We start from the raw sequence: 20,834 nt of genomic DNA on the forward strand, positions 1-20,834 counted from the left end.
CCTTAAACGGTATAAATTTCACCACATTTTTACTTCTCTTAGCTCTGCAGAAGAGTCATACGGACTCTAAATGTTAACTCTGTCTTTCTCTCCACAGATGCTGTCAGACCTGTTGAGCTTTTCCAGCAATTTTTTGTTTTTGTTTCATTTGCCCACCTGACCAGTCCATTGATATTCCCCTGCAGTTTATGGCTATCCTCCTCACTATTTACCATCCTACCAATTTCTGTGTCATCCATAGACCTTCTTGATCATACCCCTACATTTAAGTCCAAATCATTTACGTACACCACAAACAACAAGGGCCCCAGCACCAAGTCCTGCGGAGCCCCACTGGAAACAGACTTCCAGTCACAGAAACATCCCTCTACCATCACCCTCTGCTTCCTGCCTCTCAGCCAATTTTGGATCTAATGTGCCACTTTGCTTTGGATCCCACGGGCTCTTACTTTCTTGACCAGTCTGCCATGAGTGACCTTATCAAAAGCCTTGCTAAAGTCCATGTAGACCACATCAAATGCATTACCCTCATCAACACTCCTGTTTATCTCCTCAAAAAATTCAATCAAATTTGTCAAACACGACCTTCCCTTAACAAATCCATGCTGACTATCCCTGATTAATCCGTGTCTCACCAAGTGCAGATATACTCTGTCCCTCAGAACTCTTTCGAGTAGCTTCCCCACCACTGAGGTTAGACTAACTGGCCTGTAATTTCCTGGTCTATCCCTTCCTCCCTTTTTAAATAACGGGCCAATGTTAGCAGTCCTCTGGGACCTGACCCGTGGCCAGAGAGGGCTTGAAAATTACTGCCAGGCCTCCTGATATCTCTTTCCTTGTCTCCCTCAGTAGCCTGGGATACATCTCACCTGGATCTGTAGATTTATCCACTTCTAAGGCTGCGAAACCTCCTCTATGTTAATTTCCTCTAATATTTCACAGTCCTCCACCCTGAAGTCCATACCTGCTTCGGCTTTTTCCATTGTGAAGACTGACACAAAGTATTCATTGAGGACAGTACCCACGTCATCCGGGTCCACACACACATTATCTCAATGGTCCCTAATTGGCCCTACTCTTTCCCTAGTTATTCCCTTGCTCTTCATATATATTTTAAAAAACTTTGGGTTTTCCTTTATTCCACCCACCAATGCTTTCTCATGCACTCTCTTTGCTTTCCGAATTTCCTTTTTAAGTTTCCCTCTGCATGTTTTATACTCCTCTAGGGACTCTGCCATATTGAGCCCTCGGTATCTACCATAAGCTTCTTTTTTTTCTTAATCCTAACCATTATATCCCTTGACATCCAGGGTTCTCCAGACTTGGTCCCCACCTTTGCCTTTACTGGAACATATTTGCCCTGTCCTCTCACTATTTCCTCCTTGAATGCCTCCCACTGCTCTGACACAGTTTTATCTGCAAGTAGCTGCTCCCAGTCCACTTGGGCCAAATCGTATGTCATCTTAGTAAAATTAGCCTTTCCCCAGTTTAGAACTTATATTCCCAGCCCAACCTTATCCTTTTCCATAACTATCCTAAATATAACTGAGTTATGGTCACTTTCTCCAAAAAAAAACTCCCCTACTGATAAGCCTTCCACCTGCCCAGGCTCATTTCCGAATATTAGGTCCAGATCTTCCCCCCTCCCTTGATCGGCTTTCTACGTACTAGCTAAAAAAATTCTCCTGGATGCAACTTAAGAATTTTGTTCCCTCACTACCTTGCACATTAAAACTATCCTAGTTAATATTTAAAATCCCCTACTATTACTGCATTATTATTCTTACACTTATCTGAAATTTGATTACATATTTGATTCTCTATCTCTCCCTGACTGGGGGTCTTTAGTATACACCCAACAGTGTGTTTACCTCTTTTGTGTTTTTTCACCTACTCATATGGCCTCATTTGATGATCCTTCCAAAATATCATCCCTCCTGACTGCTATAATTGATTCCTTGATCAATATTGCAATCTCCCCCCCCTCTTTTATTGCCCATAATCAGGAATGTTGAGCTGCCAATCCTGCCCTTCTTTTAGCCAAGTCCTGGTCATAATTATGATATCACATTCCCAAGTGTCTTTCTGTGCCCTCAGCTCATCTGTCTTATTCCTCAGGCTCCTTGTATTAAAATATATTCTATTTAACCTTGCTAAACTCACTTCTTTCTTATCTAGACTAGATTAACTTCTAGAGCCTTCTAGACTCACTTATTAGGGTCTTAACTTCTAATTCCATCTCAGCTTCTCTCCCTTCTGAACTACTTTTCAGGATCCCATCCCCCTGACAATTTAGTTTAAATCTGCCCCAACAGTATTAGCAAACCTCCCCGCAAGGATGTTGGTCCCATTCCTGTTCAGGTGTAACCCATTCAACTTATACAGGTCCCCCCTCCTCCAGAAATGGTCCCAATGCCCCAGAAATCTAAAGCCCTCCCTCCTGCAGCATCTCTCCAGCCACGCATTCATCTGCTCTATCCTTCTGTTCCTATACTCACTACTGTAGGGCACTGGGAGTAATCTGGAGATTACGACCTTTTAAGTCCTGCTTTTCAATATCCTACCTAACTCACTAAACTCTGCTTACAGGAGCTCATTTCTCTATCTTCCTATGTCATTGGTCCCAACATGGACCATGATCTCTGGCTGTTCATCCTCCCCTTTCAGAATGTCCTGCAGCCGTTCTGTGACATCCTTGCCCCTGGCACCAGGAGGCAACCTGCTACCCTGGTGTCACATGTACGGCCGCAGAAGCACCTGTCTACTCCTCTCACTAATGAATCCTCTACTACTATTTCCATTCCACACTTCCTCCCCCGCCCCCTACTTGAACAGCTGGACCACCCACAGCGCCATGGCCTTGGCTCTGGTTGGCCTCCACAGAGGAACCGTCACTTTTACCGTTTTCCAAGGCCGAAAAACAGTTTGCTGACGAGATGCACTCGGGGGTTCCCTCACAAGCTGCCTGGTCCCTTTCTTCTGTCTGGCGGTCTCCCATTCCTTCTCTGCTTGCACTTCCTTAAGCTGCGGGGTGACCACGCCCTGAAACATGCTATCCACGAATCTCTCAACCTCGTGAATGTACTACAGTGCCCCCAGCTGCCACTCAAGCTCCAGAACCCAGAGCTTGAGCTGCTGCAGTCGGAGGCACCTCCTGCACACGTGGTCATCCAGACCACCAGGAGTGTCTAAGATTTCCCACATAGCATATGCAATTCATTGGACTGAGCTCCCCAAACTATCTTAACTAAATGGAATATGGACCCTTGCTTTTATTTAACCCTTACTCCTGCCTGAATATAGACTAGATGCTAGATCCTCTTGATAGATTAGATCCTCTAGGTGCTGCTGACTGCCATTTGGTTGAATTTTACCCACAGCACAGAGAAAAAGAGCATTCGAGGGATGAATTTCATAGCCTTGCTCTATATGGAAGCAATATCTATATTATTACAAGCAGAATATTACCTTTCTCCACTCCATGATATCTTTGAGTTTTCGGAAAAGAAAGATGCCTTTGCCCTGTGACCTTGCAACCTAAAAAGAACAGAAATGCTTTGTCAGCTACTAAGCTGTGTTCAAGAGTGAGATGTGAAATCCCTACCTTTCCCTGGCTGGGTACAGGTTGAGTGGAATACATCATTCTGTCTGAAACTTCATTGGCTGCTGTATAGTTGCTCGAATTCAACAGGATCATAGTGCAACTGGTCACTCACTGAGGTGACTTTGGACTGTACTGATACTCACACTGTTCACCAATTTCTCAGCTTCTCTTACCCTACCAGCAAAAAATGTACTGTCTATTCATAACAAAAACAAAAATACCTGGAAAAACTCAGCAGATCTGGCAGCATCAGTGGAGAGGAGCACAGTTAATGTTTCAAGTCCGCATGACTCTTCAACAGAACTAAGAAAAAATAGAGAAGGGGTGAAATATAAGCTGGTTTAAGGGGTGGGGGGGGGGGTGGGACAAGAAGAGCTGGATAGAGGGCCAGTGATAGATGGAGATAACCAAAAGATGTCACAGACAAAAGGACAAAGAGGTGTTGAAGGTGCTGATATTATCTAAAGGAATGCGCTAATTAAGGGTAGAAAGCAGCACGAGCAAGGTACAGATAGCCCTAGTGGGAGTGGGGTGGAGTGAAGGAATCAAAAAAGGCTAAAAGGTAGAGATAAAACAATGGATGGAAATACATTTAAAAATAATGGAAATAGGTGGGAAAAGAAAAATCTATATAAATTATTGGAAAAAACAAAAAGGAGGGGGAAAATCGGAAACGGGGTGGGGATGGAGGAGGAAGTTCATGATTTAAAATTGTTGAACTCAATATTCAGTCCGGAAGGCTGTAAAGTGCCTAGTCGGAAGATGAGGTGCTGTTCCTCCAGTTTGCGTTGAGCTTTACTGGAACAATGCAGCAAGCCAAGGATGGACATGTGGGCATGAGAGCAGGGTGGAGTGTTGAAATGACAAGCGACAGGGTGGTCTGTGTAATGCTTACGGACAGACCAATGGTGTTCCACAAAGTGGTCACCCAGTCTGCATTTGGTCTCTCCAATGTAGAGGAAACCGCATTGGAGGCAACGAATGCAGCAGAAGAAGTTGAGGGAAGTGCACATGAAATGCTGCTTCACTTGAAATGAGTGTTTGGGCCCTTGGACAGTGAAGAGAGGGGAAGTGAAGGGGCAGGTGTTGCATCTTCTGCGGTTGCATGGGAAGGTGCCATGGGAGGGGATTGAGGTGTAGGGGGTGATGGAGGAGTGGAGCAGGGTGTCACGGAGGGAACGATCCCTACGGAATGCCGCCGCGGGGGGGGGGGGTCCTTGAAGGGAAGATGTGTTTGGTGGTGGCATCATGCTGGAGTTGGCGGAAATGGCGGAGGATGATCCTTTGAATGCGGAGGCTGGTAGGATGATAAGTGAGGACAAGGGAGACCCTATCATGTTTCTGGGAGGGAGAAGAAGGTGTGAGGCGGATGCATGGGAGATGGGCCAGACACGTTTGAGGGCCCTTTCAACCACCGTGGGTGGAAAACCTCGGTTAAGGCGTTCGTTGCTCCCAATGCGGTTTCCTCTACATTGGAGAGACCAAACGCAGACTGGGTGACCGCTTTGTAGAACACCTTTGGTCTGTCCGCAAGCATTACACAGACCTCCCTGTCGCTTGCCATTTCAACACTCCACCCTGCTCTCATGCCCACATGTCCGTCCTTGGCCTGCTGCACTGTTCCAGTGAAGCTCAAAGCAAACTGGAGGAACAGCACCTCATCTTCCAACTAGGCACTTTACAGCCTTCCAGACTGAATATTGAGTTCAACAATCTTAGATCATGAACTCTCTCCTCCATCCCCACCCCCTTTCCAATTTTCCTCCTTTTTGTTTTTTCCAATAATTTATATAGATTTTTCTTTTCCCACCTATTTCCATTATTTTTAAATGTATTTCCATCCATTGTTTTATCTCTACCTTTTAGCCTTTTTCGATTCCTTCACCCCACCCCACCCCTACTAGGGCTATCTGTACCTTGTTCGTCCTGCTTTCTACCCTTAATTAGCACATTCCATTAGATAATATCACCATCTTCAACACCTCTTTGTCCTTTTGTCTGTGACATCTTTTGGTTATCTCCACCTATCACTGGCCCTCTATCCAGCTCGTCTTGTCCCACGCGGGTCCCCCCCCCCCTTAAACCAGCTTATATTTCACCCCTTTTCTATTTTTCCTTAGTTCTGTTTAAGAGTGATGCAGACCGAAATGTTAACTGTGCTCTTCTGCACAGATGCTGCCAGACCTGCTGAGTTTTTCCAGGTATTTTTGTTTTTGTTTTGGATTTCCAGCATCCAGTTTTTTGCTCTTATCTTCCGTCTATACATTATTGTCATTGGTTTCTCTTTGTTATCAAAGATGACCATTTCTTGCTTGCGTAGATTCACTTGTTGTGCATTAATTCTAACGTGGCAATGGAGTCGATTGCAGACTTGCAAGGCTTTTCACAGAGTGGGGGCAAGAATGAATTTTCTGATTGTTTTGGGATTGCCTGGTCTTTCTAGCTTGTCTTTTGCCCATAGCTGCCCTGTATTCTTTGCTGTTCAAAGGGAACAATGCCACTACTGGAGATGGCTCCCAAGGTAGTTCTTTATTGCTCATTTTTCTCCCAGTCCATGATGGACATGCCACATTTCCAGAGCTCCATCTTCAAAGAGTCCTTAAACATTAATCTCGGCCTACCTTGCAGGCAATGTCCAAGATTAATTGCGAATACATGACCGCCTTAGGGATTTTATCATCAGCCGTACGTACTATACGTCCGCTCCATCTGAGCTGGGCTCTGATGATGAGTGCTTCAATTCCAGACATGTCTGCTCTGTGAAGTACCTCAGTGTTGGATACTTTGCCCTCCCATTTGATGCCCATGATGTTCCGACTGCATCTCATGTAGAACCTCTCCAACTGCTTAATAATCTGAAGTAGGTAGATTGTATCTCACAGGCATTTAGGAGGGGAGGTATTATCATAGCAGGTTTTGCTGTAAGTTTGATACCTCATTTCTTCCATAGTCTCTTGGGTAAACAGGCAAATGTAGAGCTTGCTCTGGTAATTCTGTTTGCTACCTCTGTCAAGGCAGACATTTCTAGAGATCGTGCTTCCAAAATAGGTAAAGTTATCTACAGCCATCAGGGTTATGCTATTGATAGCTATAGACAGAATTTGGTGGTGATTGGTGGAGTATGTCCATTCATACTGACTGAACATACAATCCCCATTCCGTGGGGTACCCTGGGGGAGCAGGGACTGGGGTACATTATGGGCAGTGTGTGGGGTACCCCGGGGGGGAGAAAGGAACAGAGGCTGGGGTACATTGTGGACAGTATGTGGGGTACATTGTGGACAGTGTGTTGGGTACCGGGGTGGGGTGGGAGGGGGCATTGGGGATCAGGGCTAGGGTACATTATGGACAAAACGTAGGGTACCCAGGGGCAGCAGGGTCTGGGCATATTATGGGCAGTGTGTTGAGTACTGGGGTGAGGGTTGAGGGAATGGAGTAGAGAGCAGGGTCTGGGAACATTATGGATAATGTGTTGGGTATTGGGGTGGGGGGATGGAGTGGGGGGGAAGCACATGGTCTGGATACATTATGGACAGTGTGCGGGGTACTGGGGTGGGGGGTGGAGTGGGTGGAGGGAAGCACAGGGTCTGTGTACATTATGGGCAGTGTCTGGGGTACTGGGTTGGGGGTGGGGAGCTGCCAGGAGCTGGGGCAGAACAGGAACCAGTGTACCTTATGGGTAGTGTGTGGGGTACCCAGGGGGAGCAAGGTCTGGGGTACATTTTGGACAGTGTGTGGGGTACCTGGGGATGTGGGCGGTAGTAAGGACTGGGGTACACTGTGGGCAGTGTATGGTGTCACCCTGGGGGAGCCAGGACTGGGGCGCACAGTGGGCATGTGTGGAGTAACCTGGGGGAGTTGGGAGAGGGGCACACTGTAGGCAATGTGTGCCGTTACCTTGGGGCAGCCGGGAGTGGGGAGCATGGTGGGCAGTGTGTGGAGTGCCCTGGGGAGCTGGGAGAGGGGTACACTGTGGGCAGTGTGTGGCATTACCCCGGGGGAGCTGGGAGAGGAGCACACTGTGGGCAGTGTGTGGAATACTATGGGGAAACCAGGACTGGGGTGCACAGTGGGCAATGTGTGCAGTGCCCTGGGGGAGCCGGGAGTGGGGTACACGGTGGGCAGTGTGTGGAGTACCCTGGGGGAGCTGAGAGTGGGGTACACTGTGGGCAGTGTGTGGAGTACCCTGGGGGAGCCGAGAGTGGGGTACACGGTGGGCAGTGTGTGGAGTACCCTGGGGGAGCTGAGAGTGGGGTACACTGTGGGCAGTGTGTGGAGTACCCTGGGGGAGCCGAGAGTGGGGTACACGGTGGGCAGTGTGTGGAGTACCTTGGGGGAGCTGGGAGTGTGGTACACGGTGGGCAGTGTGTGGAGTACGCTGGGGGAGCTGGGAGTGGGGTACACTGTGGGCAGTGTGTGGAATACCCGGGGGGAGTTGGGAGTGGGGTACACGGTGGGCAGTGTGTGGAGTACCCTGGGGGAGCCGGGAGTGGGGCACACTGTGGGCAGTGTGTGGAGTACCCTGGGGGAGCCGGGAGTGGGGTACACGGTGGGCAGTGTGTGGAGTACCCTGGGGGAGCTGGGAGTGTGGTACACGGTGGGCAGTGTGTGGAGTACCCTGGGGGAGTTGGGAGTGGGGTACACTGTGGGCAGTGTGTGGAATACCCTGGGGGAGTTGGGAGTGGGTTACATGGTGGGCAGTGTGTGGAGTACCCTGGGGGAGCCGGGAGTGGGGTACGTTGTGGGCAGTGTCTAGTCATTACCCTGGGGGAGCTGGGAGTGGGGTACAGGGTGAGCAGTGTGTGGCATTACCCTGGGGGAGCTGAGAGTGGGGTACACTGTGGGCGGTGTGTGGAGTACCCTGGGCGAGCTGAGAGTGGGGTACACGGTGGGCAGTGTGTGGCATTACCCTGGGGGAGCTGAGAGTGGGGTACACTGTGAGCAGTGTGTGGAGTACCCTGGGGGAGCTGAGTGTGGGGTACACGATGGGCAGTGTGTGGAGTATCCTGGGGGAGCCGGGAGTGGGGTACACTGTGGGCAGTGTGTGGCATTACCCTGGGGGAGCCGGGAGTGGGGTACACGGTGGACAGTGTGTGGAGTACCCTGGGGGAGTTGGGAGTGGGGTACATGGTGGGCAGTGTGTGGCGTATACCTGGGAGAGCTGGGACAGGGGTACACTGTGGGCAGTGTGAGTGTTTGATAATCCACCTCCCTCCCTTGTGCCTACCTGGTGTGTATTTTCTCACCGGTTTCATAATCCAGGTAATTCCAGGGTTTCTCTTGAACTCCTCCACAAAGAGGTGGTACTCAATGGGGAGCTCAAATGTCTTTGGAAAGAAGTCGCATTTGGCTGCCTCCAGCTTGCCCTGCTCACGCTCCAGCTGTTTGCGAAACCTCTTCAGGTTTTTTACCATGAAGTTTTTCCGTGTCAGCTTCCATGTAAAGGCAGAAAAAGAATGTATGAACGCCTAAACCTTGGACATGTAAATTTAGAGACCAGTGTTGGTATCCCTTTGCAACAATTCATCACAACACATCTGCTTAACTATGACCTATACATAATGGAAGGATTCATTAGGAACACAGTGCTGAAGTAGGTGGGAATAGGACTACTGTTTACGTGAAGGATAAACATGGTCCAAAACGTCCTTAGTAATTCATATGTGAAGCCTCTTTTTTTTAAACTCTCATCAACATAGTAAAATGTCCCATGGTGCTGCACAGAAATGTCACCAGATAACATTTGACACTGAGCCACGTAAAAAAATCTTAGAACTGGTGATCAAATTTCAGTGGGGGAGTGAGTTTTTAGAAGGGTCTTAAAGGAGGAGACACGTGAAGAAGTTTGACAGCATCTCAGAATTTTAGGTTAGCAGTTGAAGGCACAACAACAAATGGCAGCGTGATTAAAAATCAGAGAGGCCAGAAATGGAAGTGCAGAGATGTCAGAGGATTACAGGGCTAGAGGAGGTTTTACAGAAGAATTTGAACATCTCCTCCTCCTTTAAAATATTCTTTGAAACTCTGCTCTTTGACCAAACTTTTGGTCACAGCCCCCTCCTCAATATCCTGTAAGTAGCAATTGCAAATTGATGTCTATGCCAAAGGCAAGTTGATTCAAGGTGGTGAGGAGGGCAAGATGGTGGTGGGGGGTGAGGAGTCGGGGGGGATGGGGTGGGAGTCGGGTAGGCAGGTGGGTGCATAATTCATTACTGCCCTTCTACGGCCAGTGCCCAGAATCAATGTTCTCTGTTATTTTTCAATCAGGATTGTTCTGACCAGCTCTATTTTGTGGTGATTATTTCTATTATGCTAGGGAATAATAGGATTCGACTTTCATACCTCGTAGTGATTGCGAAAGTGACAGACACGAACATGCTCATCCATATATGTGTAGCCAAAGTTCTCTCGCAGCCAGCTGATGTCACACCAGTAAAAGTCCCACTCCCCTTCACTGTCAACAAGGGAGAGCTATGTAAGAGGCAGGGCATCAACATGCAGCAGGTACAAACACAAACCTAAACAACCAGTCACAAACAGGAACTGGTAACTATAAAGCCATGTTGTAGATCACTGTTTCATAAAACAGGACAGGGAAAAGGTTCACAGGTACACCGAAAACAAAACTGCATGAATTCAGACAGCTCAGGCAGGAAACCATCAGACTTTTCATCTTAAAGTTTGGGGTTCATGTCTCTATTTGGGCTTTGCTTCGAGCATAGATTTTCACTTGAGAGCAGAGAATGGAAAAGGAAATTTAATAGATCCCTTCAAAACTAAGCTCTGTATCACCAGTTATTTTAGCTTTCATGTGGCTTCCTAACGCTCAAAAATGGTGTCCACAATACACTTCTGATGTCACCTTGTTAAACAGGTTTGTGTGCACACACCTAACAACTGGGTAATCAATGTGATGATTTGACACCAGCACCGCCATTTTTCTTCCATCATGCTCCTACCTATGCAACTGACACATGCTCAGCAGTATTAAGGACTGCCCACTGCCCTCTCCCACCCTCTCTCTCTTCAGCTATATTTAGAGAGCCCCTCAGGATCGAGGATGACTTGCTTCCAATCTGGTTCGATGGGTTCAGAGAGGGCTGACAAATCCAGTGTGCCGCCTGCAGATTCTGCCACAGGCAGAAAATTGGGTAGATGAGACGTTCGGAGGTTTGCGCACTCCCTCTGACACCTCAACTTCTCCTCCGACAAAGTATTTTGATGTGTTCAGTGCCTTCCTGAATAAATCTTCCTCATTTTAGTTGGTCACAAGGGGCTGACACGAACTGGTGACGTTTGATCACTTCAGAGCATCTCTAAAGGGTTTCTGCTGTCCTCCTGGGAGTCCCCTGCCAAGATCCAAATTCCAAGTAGAGCAGCTGCATTGTGAGTCTGGTGTCAGGCATACAAACACTATGTCCTACCCAACGGAGCTGGTTTTGATCACAAACCACTTATACATTAGTTGCAGGATTATTTCTTCTGGCATCTTGAGGAATTGGGTATGTTTTTGGAGCTTTCCTGTATTTGGCTACGTTTTCTGAAGAATCTTTTTATTAATTTAAAATTTTGCACTGCAACGTTGCTTCCTGATATAGGTGGCCTGGTAGGACTTCCTCTGGGAATTCAACATGACTGGAGAAAGAAACAAGGTTACACAAAGCACAACAAGCTCTCCATGCATGTTCTCTCACGTCTTCGCCCTTGGTCCACGCACTCTCACATCTTCAGTCACTCCTGATGTACGTTATCTAATATCTTCACTCTTGACCCACGCTCTCACTTTTTGAGTCACTCTAGGTCCACGCACTCTCATCTTCAATCACTCTCGATACACGCTCGCTCACATCTTCAGCCACACACAGTACACGCTCTCTCATCTTCAATCACTTTCAGTGCATGCTTGCTTACATCTTCAGTCACTCTCAATGCACACTTCCCACATCCTTAGTCACTCTTGATATGCGGTCTCTCACATCTTCAGTCACTCTTTAATCATTCACAGCAGATTAAGCTCACAATGATCCCCCATCACATATTCCAGCTTTGATGTTTTGGGTAACAGCATCCACTCACTATCAGGCTTCCTGTTGCTGCGCACAGCCAAAGAACAGTCTGAGGAGCATTGGCTGCATGCAGCAATTGAGTCATGGATTCAGCATGGATTTACCGTTCTGCCAGTGATAGCGTGATCGGCTGAGGGTTAATTGTGTACAACAGTCCTTCCTTCTGTTTTCACATGTTATCCGACTTAACCCCATGGGTTTTGATGGACAGGTAAGAAGAACATGTTAGATCAGTCAGGATCTAATTGAATATCTGAACAGAAACAAGGGACTGAATGGCCTCCTTCTGTTCCAATGTTCCTAAAACTCAAACATGGTGATATTAAAATTCCTTTCACAGTGGGAACAGAATGCACAGCTAAAGTTTATTTTAATGTCATACACACCAAGGTGAGTGGGCTTTGTGGGGGACCCAGCATCAGCATTCTGCACTCTCAAGCTAGCTCCAGCTCAGATGTCCACTCTCTAGTCTTTGTGAAGCCTGGAGGGATTGAGTTATCATAACACAGCCAAGTTCTTTCTCAGGTAATCCTGCAGCAATTCTGATCTTGAGTCTATCCATGAGAGAGGCTACAGCACAAAGAACACACCTTTCCCAAACATTCATGCCCACAAAAGTTCATACATGCAGCAGGTATGTCAACTGTGGCTCACTAAGTAGCACTCTCATCTGAACGATATGTTTTTAGGTTCAAGCCGCACTCCAGAAACTAGAGCACATGTTCCAGGCTGACACTCCAGTTCTGTCTCAGTACTTCAATGTCACAGGTGTCATCTGATGATTTGTTAAACCAAGGTCCCATCTTCCCTCTAAGTTGATGTAAACAATCCCATGGCACAATTCAAAGAAGACCTGGGACCAGTGTCCTTGCGGGGGCTTTTGCTAGTTCTGTTGGGGAGTACTTAAACTAGTGTGGCAGGGGGATGCGATCCCAGGAATAGGATCAGATAGGTCAGATTCAGATCAGAAAAATGGAGGTAGAACATTAGCTAGGGATGTTGTGATAGAAATGGAGTTACAGGAGAAGCAAAGTTTACAAAGTGTCCAGCAAGGAAAATTGATGGAGTTAAACTGTTTATACTTCAACACAAGGAGTATTACAAACAAGGTAGATGAGTTAAGGGCACAGGCACAGGTAGACACATGGCAGCAAAATGTCATTGCTATAATGGAGACCTGGCTAAAGGAGGAATAAAACTGGCAGCTTAATATCCCTGGTTACAGATTCTTCAGACATGATAGAGTAGGAGATAGAAAAGGAGGAGGGGTAGCACTAATGGTTAAAGAATCAATGCCAGTTGTGAGAAGGGATGATAAACTAAATGGGTCAACAAACGAGGCTTTATGGATTGAGCTTAGAAATAAAAAAGGGGCAGTCACACTACTGGGAGTATACTACAGAACCCCAAATAGTGAAAGGGAGATAGAAGAACAAATATGCAGGCAAATTTCTGCTAGTAAGAACAAGAGGGCAATAATAGTAGGAGACTTCAACAATCCTAATATCAACTGGGATTCAAACAATATAAGGGGCACTGAGGGAGAAACATTCATGCAGTGCGTCCAGGAAAATTTTTTCAAACAATTAGTGACAAACCCAACGAGAGGAGATGCAATTCTAGACCTAGTCTTGAGGAACGAAGAAGGGCAAGTGGGTGAAGTGACAGTTGGCGACCATATCGGGGACAGTGATCACAATTCAGTTAGATTTAGCATTACCATGGAAAAGGACAGAGATAAGGCAGGAGTAAAAGTCTTGAACTGGGGGAAGGCAAATTTTGCAGAAAAGAGAAGGGACTTGGCTGAGGTGGACTGGACGGCACTGCTGGAGGATAAAACAGTGGAAACCAGTGGGGAGCACTAAAAAGCGAGATCCTAATTGTACAAAGTAGACATATCCCCTACAAAAATAAGAGTAGTACTGCCAAATCTAGACCCCCCTGGTTGTCTATAGGAATACAGGGGAAGATCAAACAGAAAAAGAAAGCATACGATAGGCACAAAGAACTAAGCACTGCAGATAGCCTAGATGAATATAGGAGGTGCAGCGACGAAGTAAAAAAGGAAATAAGGAAATCAAAGAGAGGACATGAAAAAAGATTAGCAAGTAAAGTTAAAGATAACCCAAAGATGTTTTACCAATACATTAATGATAAAAGGTTAATGAAAAAGTGGGACTTATCAGAGATGAAGATGGAAACTTGTGTGTAGATGCAGAGGCTGTGGGAAGGGTTTTGAATGAATATTTTGTCTCCGTGTTTACAAAGGAGAAGGAGGATGTAGATATGGTAGTCCAGGAGGAGCACTGCGAGATATTGGACAGGATAGTCATAAAGAGAGAGGAAGTACTCAGAGGGTTGAAATCCTTGAAAGTTGATAAGTCACCAGGGCCAGATGGATTGTTTCCGAGGCTGCTGAAGGAAGTCAGAGAGGAGATAGCAGATGCTCTGAGGATGATTTTCCAATCTTCACTAGATACAGGGGAGGTACCGGAGGGCTGGAGAAATGCAAAAGTAGTTTTATTGTTTAAAAAGGGATCAAAGGAAATGCCAAACAATTATAGGCCAGTTAGTCTTACATCGGTGGTGAGCAAATGAGTAGAATCAATCCTGAGAGATAGGATTAACTGTCATGTGGAAAGGCATGGACTAGTCAGGGATGGTCAGCATGGATTTGTTAAAGGAAGGTCTTGCCTCACAAATTTGATTGAATTCTTTGAGGAAGTGACAAGAAGGGTTGATGAAGGTGGTACACTGGATGTTGTGTACATGGATTTTAGCAAGGCATTTGATAAGGTCCCACATGGCAGATGGGATTCAGGGTAATGTGGCAAACTGGATAAAAGGTTGGCTTTGTAACAGGAAACAAAGGGTAATGGTCGATGGATGCCCTTGCGAAAGGAAAGTTGTCTCAAGTGGTGGTCCACAGGGCTCGGTGTTGGGACCCTTGCTGTTTGTGTTATATATTAACGATTTGGACGTGAACGTGGGGGGCACGATTGGGAAATTTGCAGATGACACAAAGATTGGCCAAGTAGTGATAGTGTAGAGGACAGCCATAATCTCCAAAACAATATAGATGGGTTGGTGGAGTGGGCGGTAAAGTGGCAGATGGATTTTAACATAGAGAAGTGTGAGGTCATACATTTAGGGAGGTCAAACAGTTACAGGGACTACACAATAAATGAGAATATACTAAGAGGGGTAGGTGAAGTGAGAGATCTTGGCGTACAAGTACATAAGTCCCTGAAGGCAGCAGTTCAAGTAGACAAGGTTGTAAAGAAGGCATGTGGAATGCTCTCCTTCATTGGCAGAGATATAGAATATGAAAGTAAGGATATAGTGTTGGAATTGTATAAAACACTGGTGAGGTCACAACTGGAGTATTGTGTGCAGTTCTGGTCACCACATTACAGGAAGGACTTAATAGCTCTGGAGACAGTACAGAGGAGGTTTACAAGAATGTTGCCAGAGTTAGAAAAGTGTAACTATGAGGAGAGATTGGATAAATTGGGGTTATTTTCCTTAGAGCAAAGAAGGCTGAGAGGTGACTTGATTGAAGTGTACAAAATTATGAGGGGAATAGATAGAATGGACAGGATAAAATTGTTTCCCTTGATGGAGAATTCTAGAACCAGGGGACATAGATTCAAGATAAGTGGCAGAAGGTGTAGGGGGGACACGAGGAAGAACTTTATTACACAGAGGGTAGCGGATTTCTGGAGTTAGCTGCCCAAGTTGGTGGTAGAGGCAGAAACTCTAATCTCTTTTAAAAAATACCTGGATCTGCATCTCAAGTGCTGTAAGCTGCAGGGCTATGGGCTGGGTGCAGGAAGGTGGGATTAGAAAGGGCACCTGGGTGTTCTGGATAAGATGGGCTGAATGGCCTCCTTCTGTGCTGTAACTTTTCTATGGTTCTAAGAGCAGGAGAGCTCCTTCCAGTGACTCAGCCAATGCTTTTCCCTCCACAAACAATAAAGATATTACCTGGTCATTATATTCTTGCTGGTTATGAGATTTTGCTGTGTGCAAACTGGCTGCAGCATTTCATACGTCAGCTGATCCTTCATTCAAGGATGACATCTACTCAGGCTTGGGCACATGGGGCAGGATGTCCCACAAGGCAGTGGAATCCAGGGTGTCGGATTTGGGTTCTCTTTCTTTGACCACAAAGGTGGTGATCCCACAGGGTATTGTTCCTCAGCCAGGACAAAGTGAGACAGCCTATTTTTCATGCATCTTTTCTAGCTCCCTCCTGATTTGAGGTGATCAGAGGGTATCCTGAAGAGGACTGCTCACTCAAAGATGCTGTCGCCCAAGGGCATTTCAATGCCAACAACCATCATGTACTTGGCACCTGTGTGCAGATTCTTGACTAGGGACTTCCAGTTTCACATCCTTGTCTCCGTCGCCAATTCTCCATCACCACAGGACTTGGCAGATGTACCCTGGCACAACCTGTATGTGACTTTATTTAATGTGAGGACCTTGGGGCACTGTCATTATTCACATGATCTTGATGGGTTGGTGGTCAGATTTAACTGATGTGTCGAACCACAATGCTGCTGCAGCTTTTTTAGCTGCTGAGACATCGTCTTCCTTTGCTTGTCCGGTCATTGAGGACATTTTGGACTACATTTTGTCTGGCCCCTCCCCCTGCCGCCACAATGGCAAAGTGCTCCCAATGGCAACGTTCAAAGTGCCAGGGTATCCTACATATCCAACAGTGACTACACCTCAAAAAATACTTTGTGCTTTCAACATTCTGAGGTCATTAAAGGTGCTGTAGGAATGTGAGCTTTTTATATCAATTACAAACATAAGCTTTGACAGTCAGATATCCAGGTCGGGGGAGTTCTCTTAGACCTTCAAGCTGCATGTCGTTACGAGAGAAGAACTATCCATATGCATTCTCCCAGCAGCTTGTACCAACCCCAATGCAACATTTTGCTATTTCCCACAACAACCATTCTGTGGCTTTGAAGTTCCACTTCCTGTCTTGGGCCTCCCTCTGTTCAGGGGCTGTCATCTTGAGCTTGTTTCTCAGAAACACAATAAGTTATTAAGACGTTGCAACCAATCTCCCCAAAGTCAGGTATGAAAATAGAGAGACTCACTCTTTGACCTCAACCCATCCAGCTCGCTGTCGAAGGACATCCAGGATAGTATTCGTCAATACACATTTGAATCGAATGCAATTGCGTTGCTCCCTAATAACAAGAATGCATCATTATTTCTTCCCCAATAACAAAAATGTACAGTTAACCTCATAATCAGAATGTACAGTTAACCCCCAATAGACAGAATGTACGGTTAACCCCCAATAATCAGAATGCATAGTTAACCCTATAATCAGAATGTACAGTTAACCCCCAATAGTCAGAATGTACGGTTAACCCCCAATAATCAGAATGCATAGTTAACCCTATAATCAGAATGTACAGTTAACCTCCAATAATCAGAACGCATAGTTAACCCCATAATCAGAATGTACAGTTAACCCCCAATAGTCAGAATGTACGGTTAACCCCCAATGACCAGAATGTACAGTTAACCCCCAATGACCAGAATATACAGTTAACCTCCCAATAATCAGAATGTACAGTTAACCCCCAATAACCAAAATGCACAGTTAACCTCCAAATAATCAGAATGTACAGTAAACACCTAATAACCAGAATGTACAGTAAACCTCCCAATAACCAGAATATACAGTTAACCTCCCAATAATCAGAATGTACAGTTAACCCCCATAACCAGAATGTACAGTTAACCTCCCAATAATCAGAATGTACAGTTAACCTCCCAATATCCAGAATGTACAGTTAACACCTTAATAACCAGAATGTACAGTAAACCTCCCAAAAACCAGAATATACAGTTAGCCCCATAACCAGAATGTACAGTTAACCTCCCAATGACCAGAATGTACAGCAAACCTCCCAATAATCAGAATGTACAGCAAACCTCCCAAAAACCAGAATATACAGTTAACCCCATAACCAGAATGTATAGTTAACCCCCAATGACCAGAATGTAAGTTAACCTCCCAATAACCAGAATGTACAGTCAACCTCCCAATAATCAAAATATACAGTTAACCCCATAACCAGAATGTACAGTTAACCCCCAATAACCAGAATATACAGTTAACCCCCAATGACCAGAATGTACAGTTAACCCCCAATGACCAGAATGTACAGTTAACCTAATAACCAGAAAGCACAGTTAACCTCCCAATAACCAGAAAGCAAAGTTAACCTCCCAATAATCAGAAAGCACAGTTAACCTCCCAATAACCGGAAAGCACAGTTAACCCCAATAACCAGAAAGTGCAGTTAACCTCCCAATAACCAGAATTTACAGTTAACTCAATAACCAGAATTTACAGTTAACCTCCTAATAACCAGAATGTACAGTTAACTCAATAACCAGAATGCACAATTAACCTCCCAATAAACAGAATGTACAATTAACCCAACAACCAGAATGTACCCTTTACCCCCAATCACCAGAATTTACAGATAGCCCCATAACCAGGATGTATAGTTAACCCCATAGTCAGAACGTACAATTAACCTCACAATAACCAGAATATACAGTTAACCCCCGAGTAACCAGAATGCTCATTATTTTTAGAAACATAGAAACTAGGAGGAGTAGGTCATTCAGCGCTTCAAGCCTGCTCCACCATTCTAATCCTCTATCTCAACGCCGCACTTCCACTGTCACCCCATGCCCCTTGATGCCTTTAGAGTCCAGAAATCTATTTCCTTCTTAAACATATTCAGTGACTTGGCCTCCACAGCCTTCTGTGGTAGAGAAGTCCACAGGTTTACCACCCTCTGAATGAAGAAGTTTCTCCTCACCTCAGTCCTAAATGTTTTACCCCGTATCCTAAGACTGTGACTCCTTGTTCTAGATCCCCCCCCACCACCCCCAGCCAGAGGAAACACCATCCCTGCATCCAGTCTGTCCAGCCCTGTCAGAATTTCATACATTTCAATGATATCCCCTCTCATTCTTCTAAACTCCAGTGAATACAGGCCTAGAGGGCCTAATCTCTCCTCATACGACAATCCTGCCATCCCAGGAATCAGTCTGGTGAACCCTCGCTGCACTCCCTTTATGGCTAGTATATCCTTTCTTCGATAAGACGACCAAAACTGCACACAATACTCCAGGTGTGGTCTCACCAAGGCCCTGTACAGCTGCAGTAAAACATCCTTGCTCCTGTACTCAAGTCATCTCACAATGAAGGACAACATACCATCTGCCTTAACTACTTGCTGCACCTGCATGCTTACTTTCAGTGATTGGTGTACAAGGACACGCAGGTCCATTTGTTCATGAACATTTCCCAGTCTTTCATCATTTAAATAATACTCTGCCACTCTATTTTTCCTAAGAAGTGGATAATTTTACACTTATCCATGTTATACTGCATCTGCCATGTATTTGCCCACTCACTCAACCTGTCTAAATCACCTTGAAGCCTCTTAACACCCTAGTCATCGCTCACATGTCCACCAAGTTTCATGTCATCAGCAAACTTGGAAATATTACAATTGGTTTCCTTATTCAAATTAATATATACTGTGAATAGCTGGGGCCCAAGCACTGAATCCTGCGGTATCCCACTAGTCACCGCCTGCCACTCCGAAAAAGACCCATTTATTCCTACTCTCTGTTTCCTGTCTGCTAACCAATTCTCAATCCATGCCAATACATTACCCCCAATCCCATGTGCTCTAATTTTACACACTAACCTCTTATATGAGACTTTATCAAAAGCTTTCTGAAAATCCAAATACACCACATCCACTGGTTCTCTCTTATCTATTCTGTTAGTTACATCCTCAAAAAATTTCAGTAGGTTTGTCAAACACTATTTCCATTTTATAAATCCATGTTGGCTTTGTCTAATTCCATTTATATTTTCTAAGTGTCCTGTTATCAAATCCTTTATAATAGACTCCAGCATTTTCCCTGTTACTGATGTTAGGCTGACCGGTCTGTAATTTGCTGTTTTGCCCATAGTGGGGTTACATTTGCCAGCTTTCAATCATACCCTGGTGATTTATTGGCTTTCAGTCACATTAATATCCCCAGCACTATTGTTTTACTAATATTAATTTCCTTCAATTCCTCCTTCTCATCATACCCTTGGTTCCCGAGTATGTCTGGGAAGTTATTTGTGGTTTCCTCCATAAAGACAGAACTAAAGTAATTGTTTAATTGCTCTTCAAGTTCCTTGTTTTGTATTATAAATTCTGTCATCTCAGACTGCCAGGGACCGATGTTTGTCTTCAATAATCTTTTTCTTTTTACATATATATATATAATATATATATATATATACACACACATACATATATACGTACACATATATATGCACATATATATATACATATGAATATATATACATACACATACATATATACATACATAGATATACAAATATATACACAAATAAATATATATACACACATACACACATACATATATATATACATACACATATATATATACACACACATACATATACACAGATATACACACACATGCATATATACATACATAAACATATAAATACACATACGCATACATATATATATACACATACGCATATATATATATATATAAATACACATACGCATATATATAAATACACATACGCATATATATAAATACACATACGCATATATGTATAAATACACATATGCATATATATAAATACACATACGCATATATATAAATACACATACGCATATATGTATATATATATAAATACACATACATGTATAAATACACATAGGCATATATATAAATACACATACGCATATATATAAATACACATAGGCATATATATATATATAAATACACATACGCATATATATAAATACACATACGCATATATACATAAATACACTACATATATATATATAAATACACATACGCATATATATATATAAATACACATACGCATATATACATATAAATACATACGCATATATATATAAATACATACGCACATATATATAAATACATACGCACATATATATATAAATACACATACGCATATATATATAAATACACATACGCATATATATACACACATACGCACACACATATATATATACATACCCACACATATGTATATA

The 20,834-nt window shown here is 44.5% G+C and overlaps 1 protein-coding gene across 1 annotated transcript in view; it reads right to left on the minus strand.

The window, feature by feature from the left end:
* The window catches only part of LOC121287548 (probable tubulin polyglutamylase TTLL9), a 143,517-nt gene extending 123,567 nt beyond the window's left edge, over positions 1 to 19,950 (minus strand). Inside the window, exons 1-5 of the mRNA XM_041205479.1 lie at positions 19,835 to 19,950; positions 16,788 to 16,880; positions 9,947 to 10,058; positions 8,851 to 9,036; positions 3,469 to 3,537 (exon numbers count right to left, since the gene is read on the minus strand). Of these exons, the coding sequence (XP_041061413.1) occupies positions 3,469 to 3,537; positions 8,851 to 9,036; positions 9,947 to 10,058; positions 16,788 to 16,880; positions 19,835 to 19,950 (576 nt within the window). The remainder of the gene's footprint in view (positions 1 to 3,468; positions 3,538 to 8,850; positions 9,037 to 9,946; positions 10,059 to 16,787; positions 16,881 to 19,834) is intronic.
* Positions 19,951 to 20,834: the final 884 nt, after the last annotated feature.

This window comes from Carcharodon carcharias, chromosome 14 (assembly GCF_017639515.1).
Source record: "Carcharodon carcharias isolate sCarCar2 chromosome 14, sCarCar2.pri, whole genome shotgun sequence".
Taxonomy (NCBI): Eukaryota; Metazoa; Chordata; class Chondrichthyes; order Lamniformes; family Lamnidae; genus Carcharodon; species Carcharodon carcharias.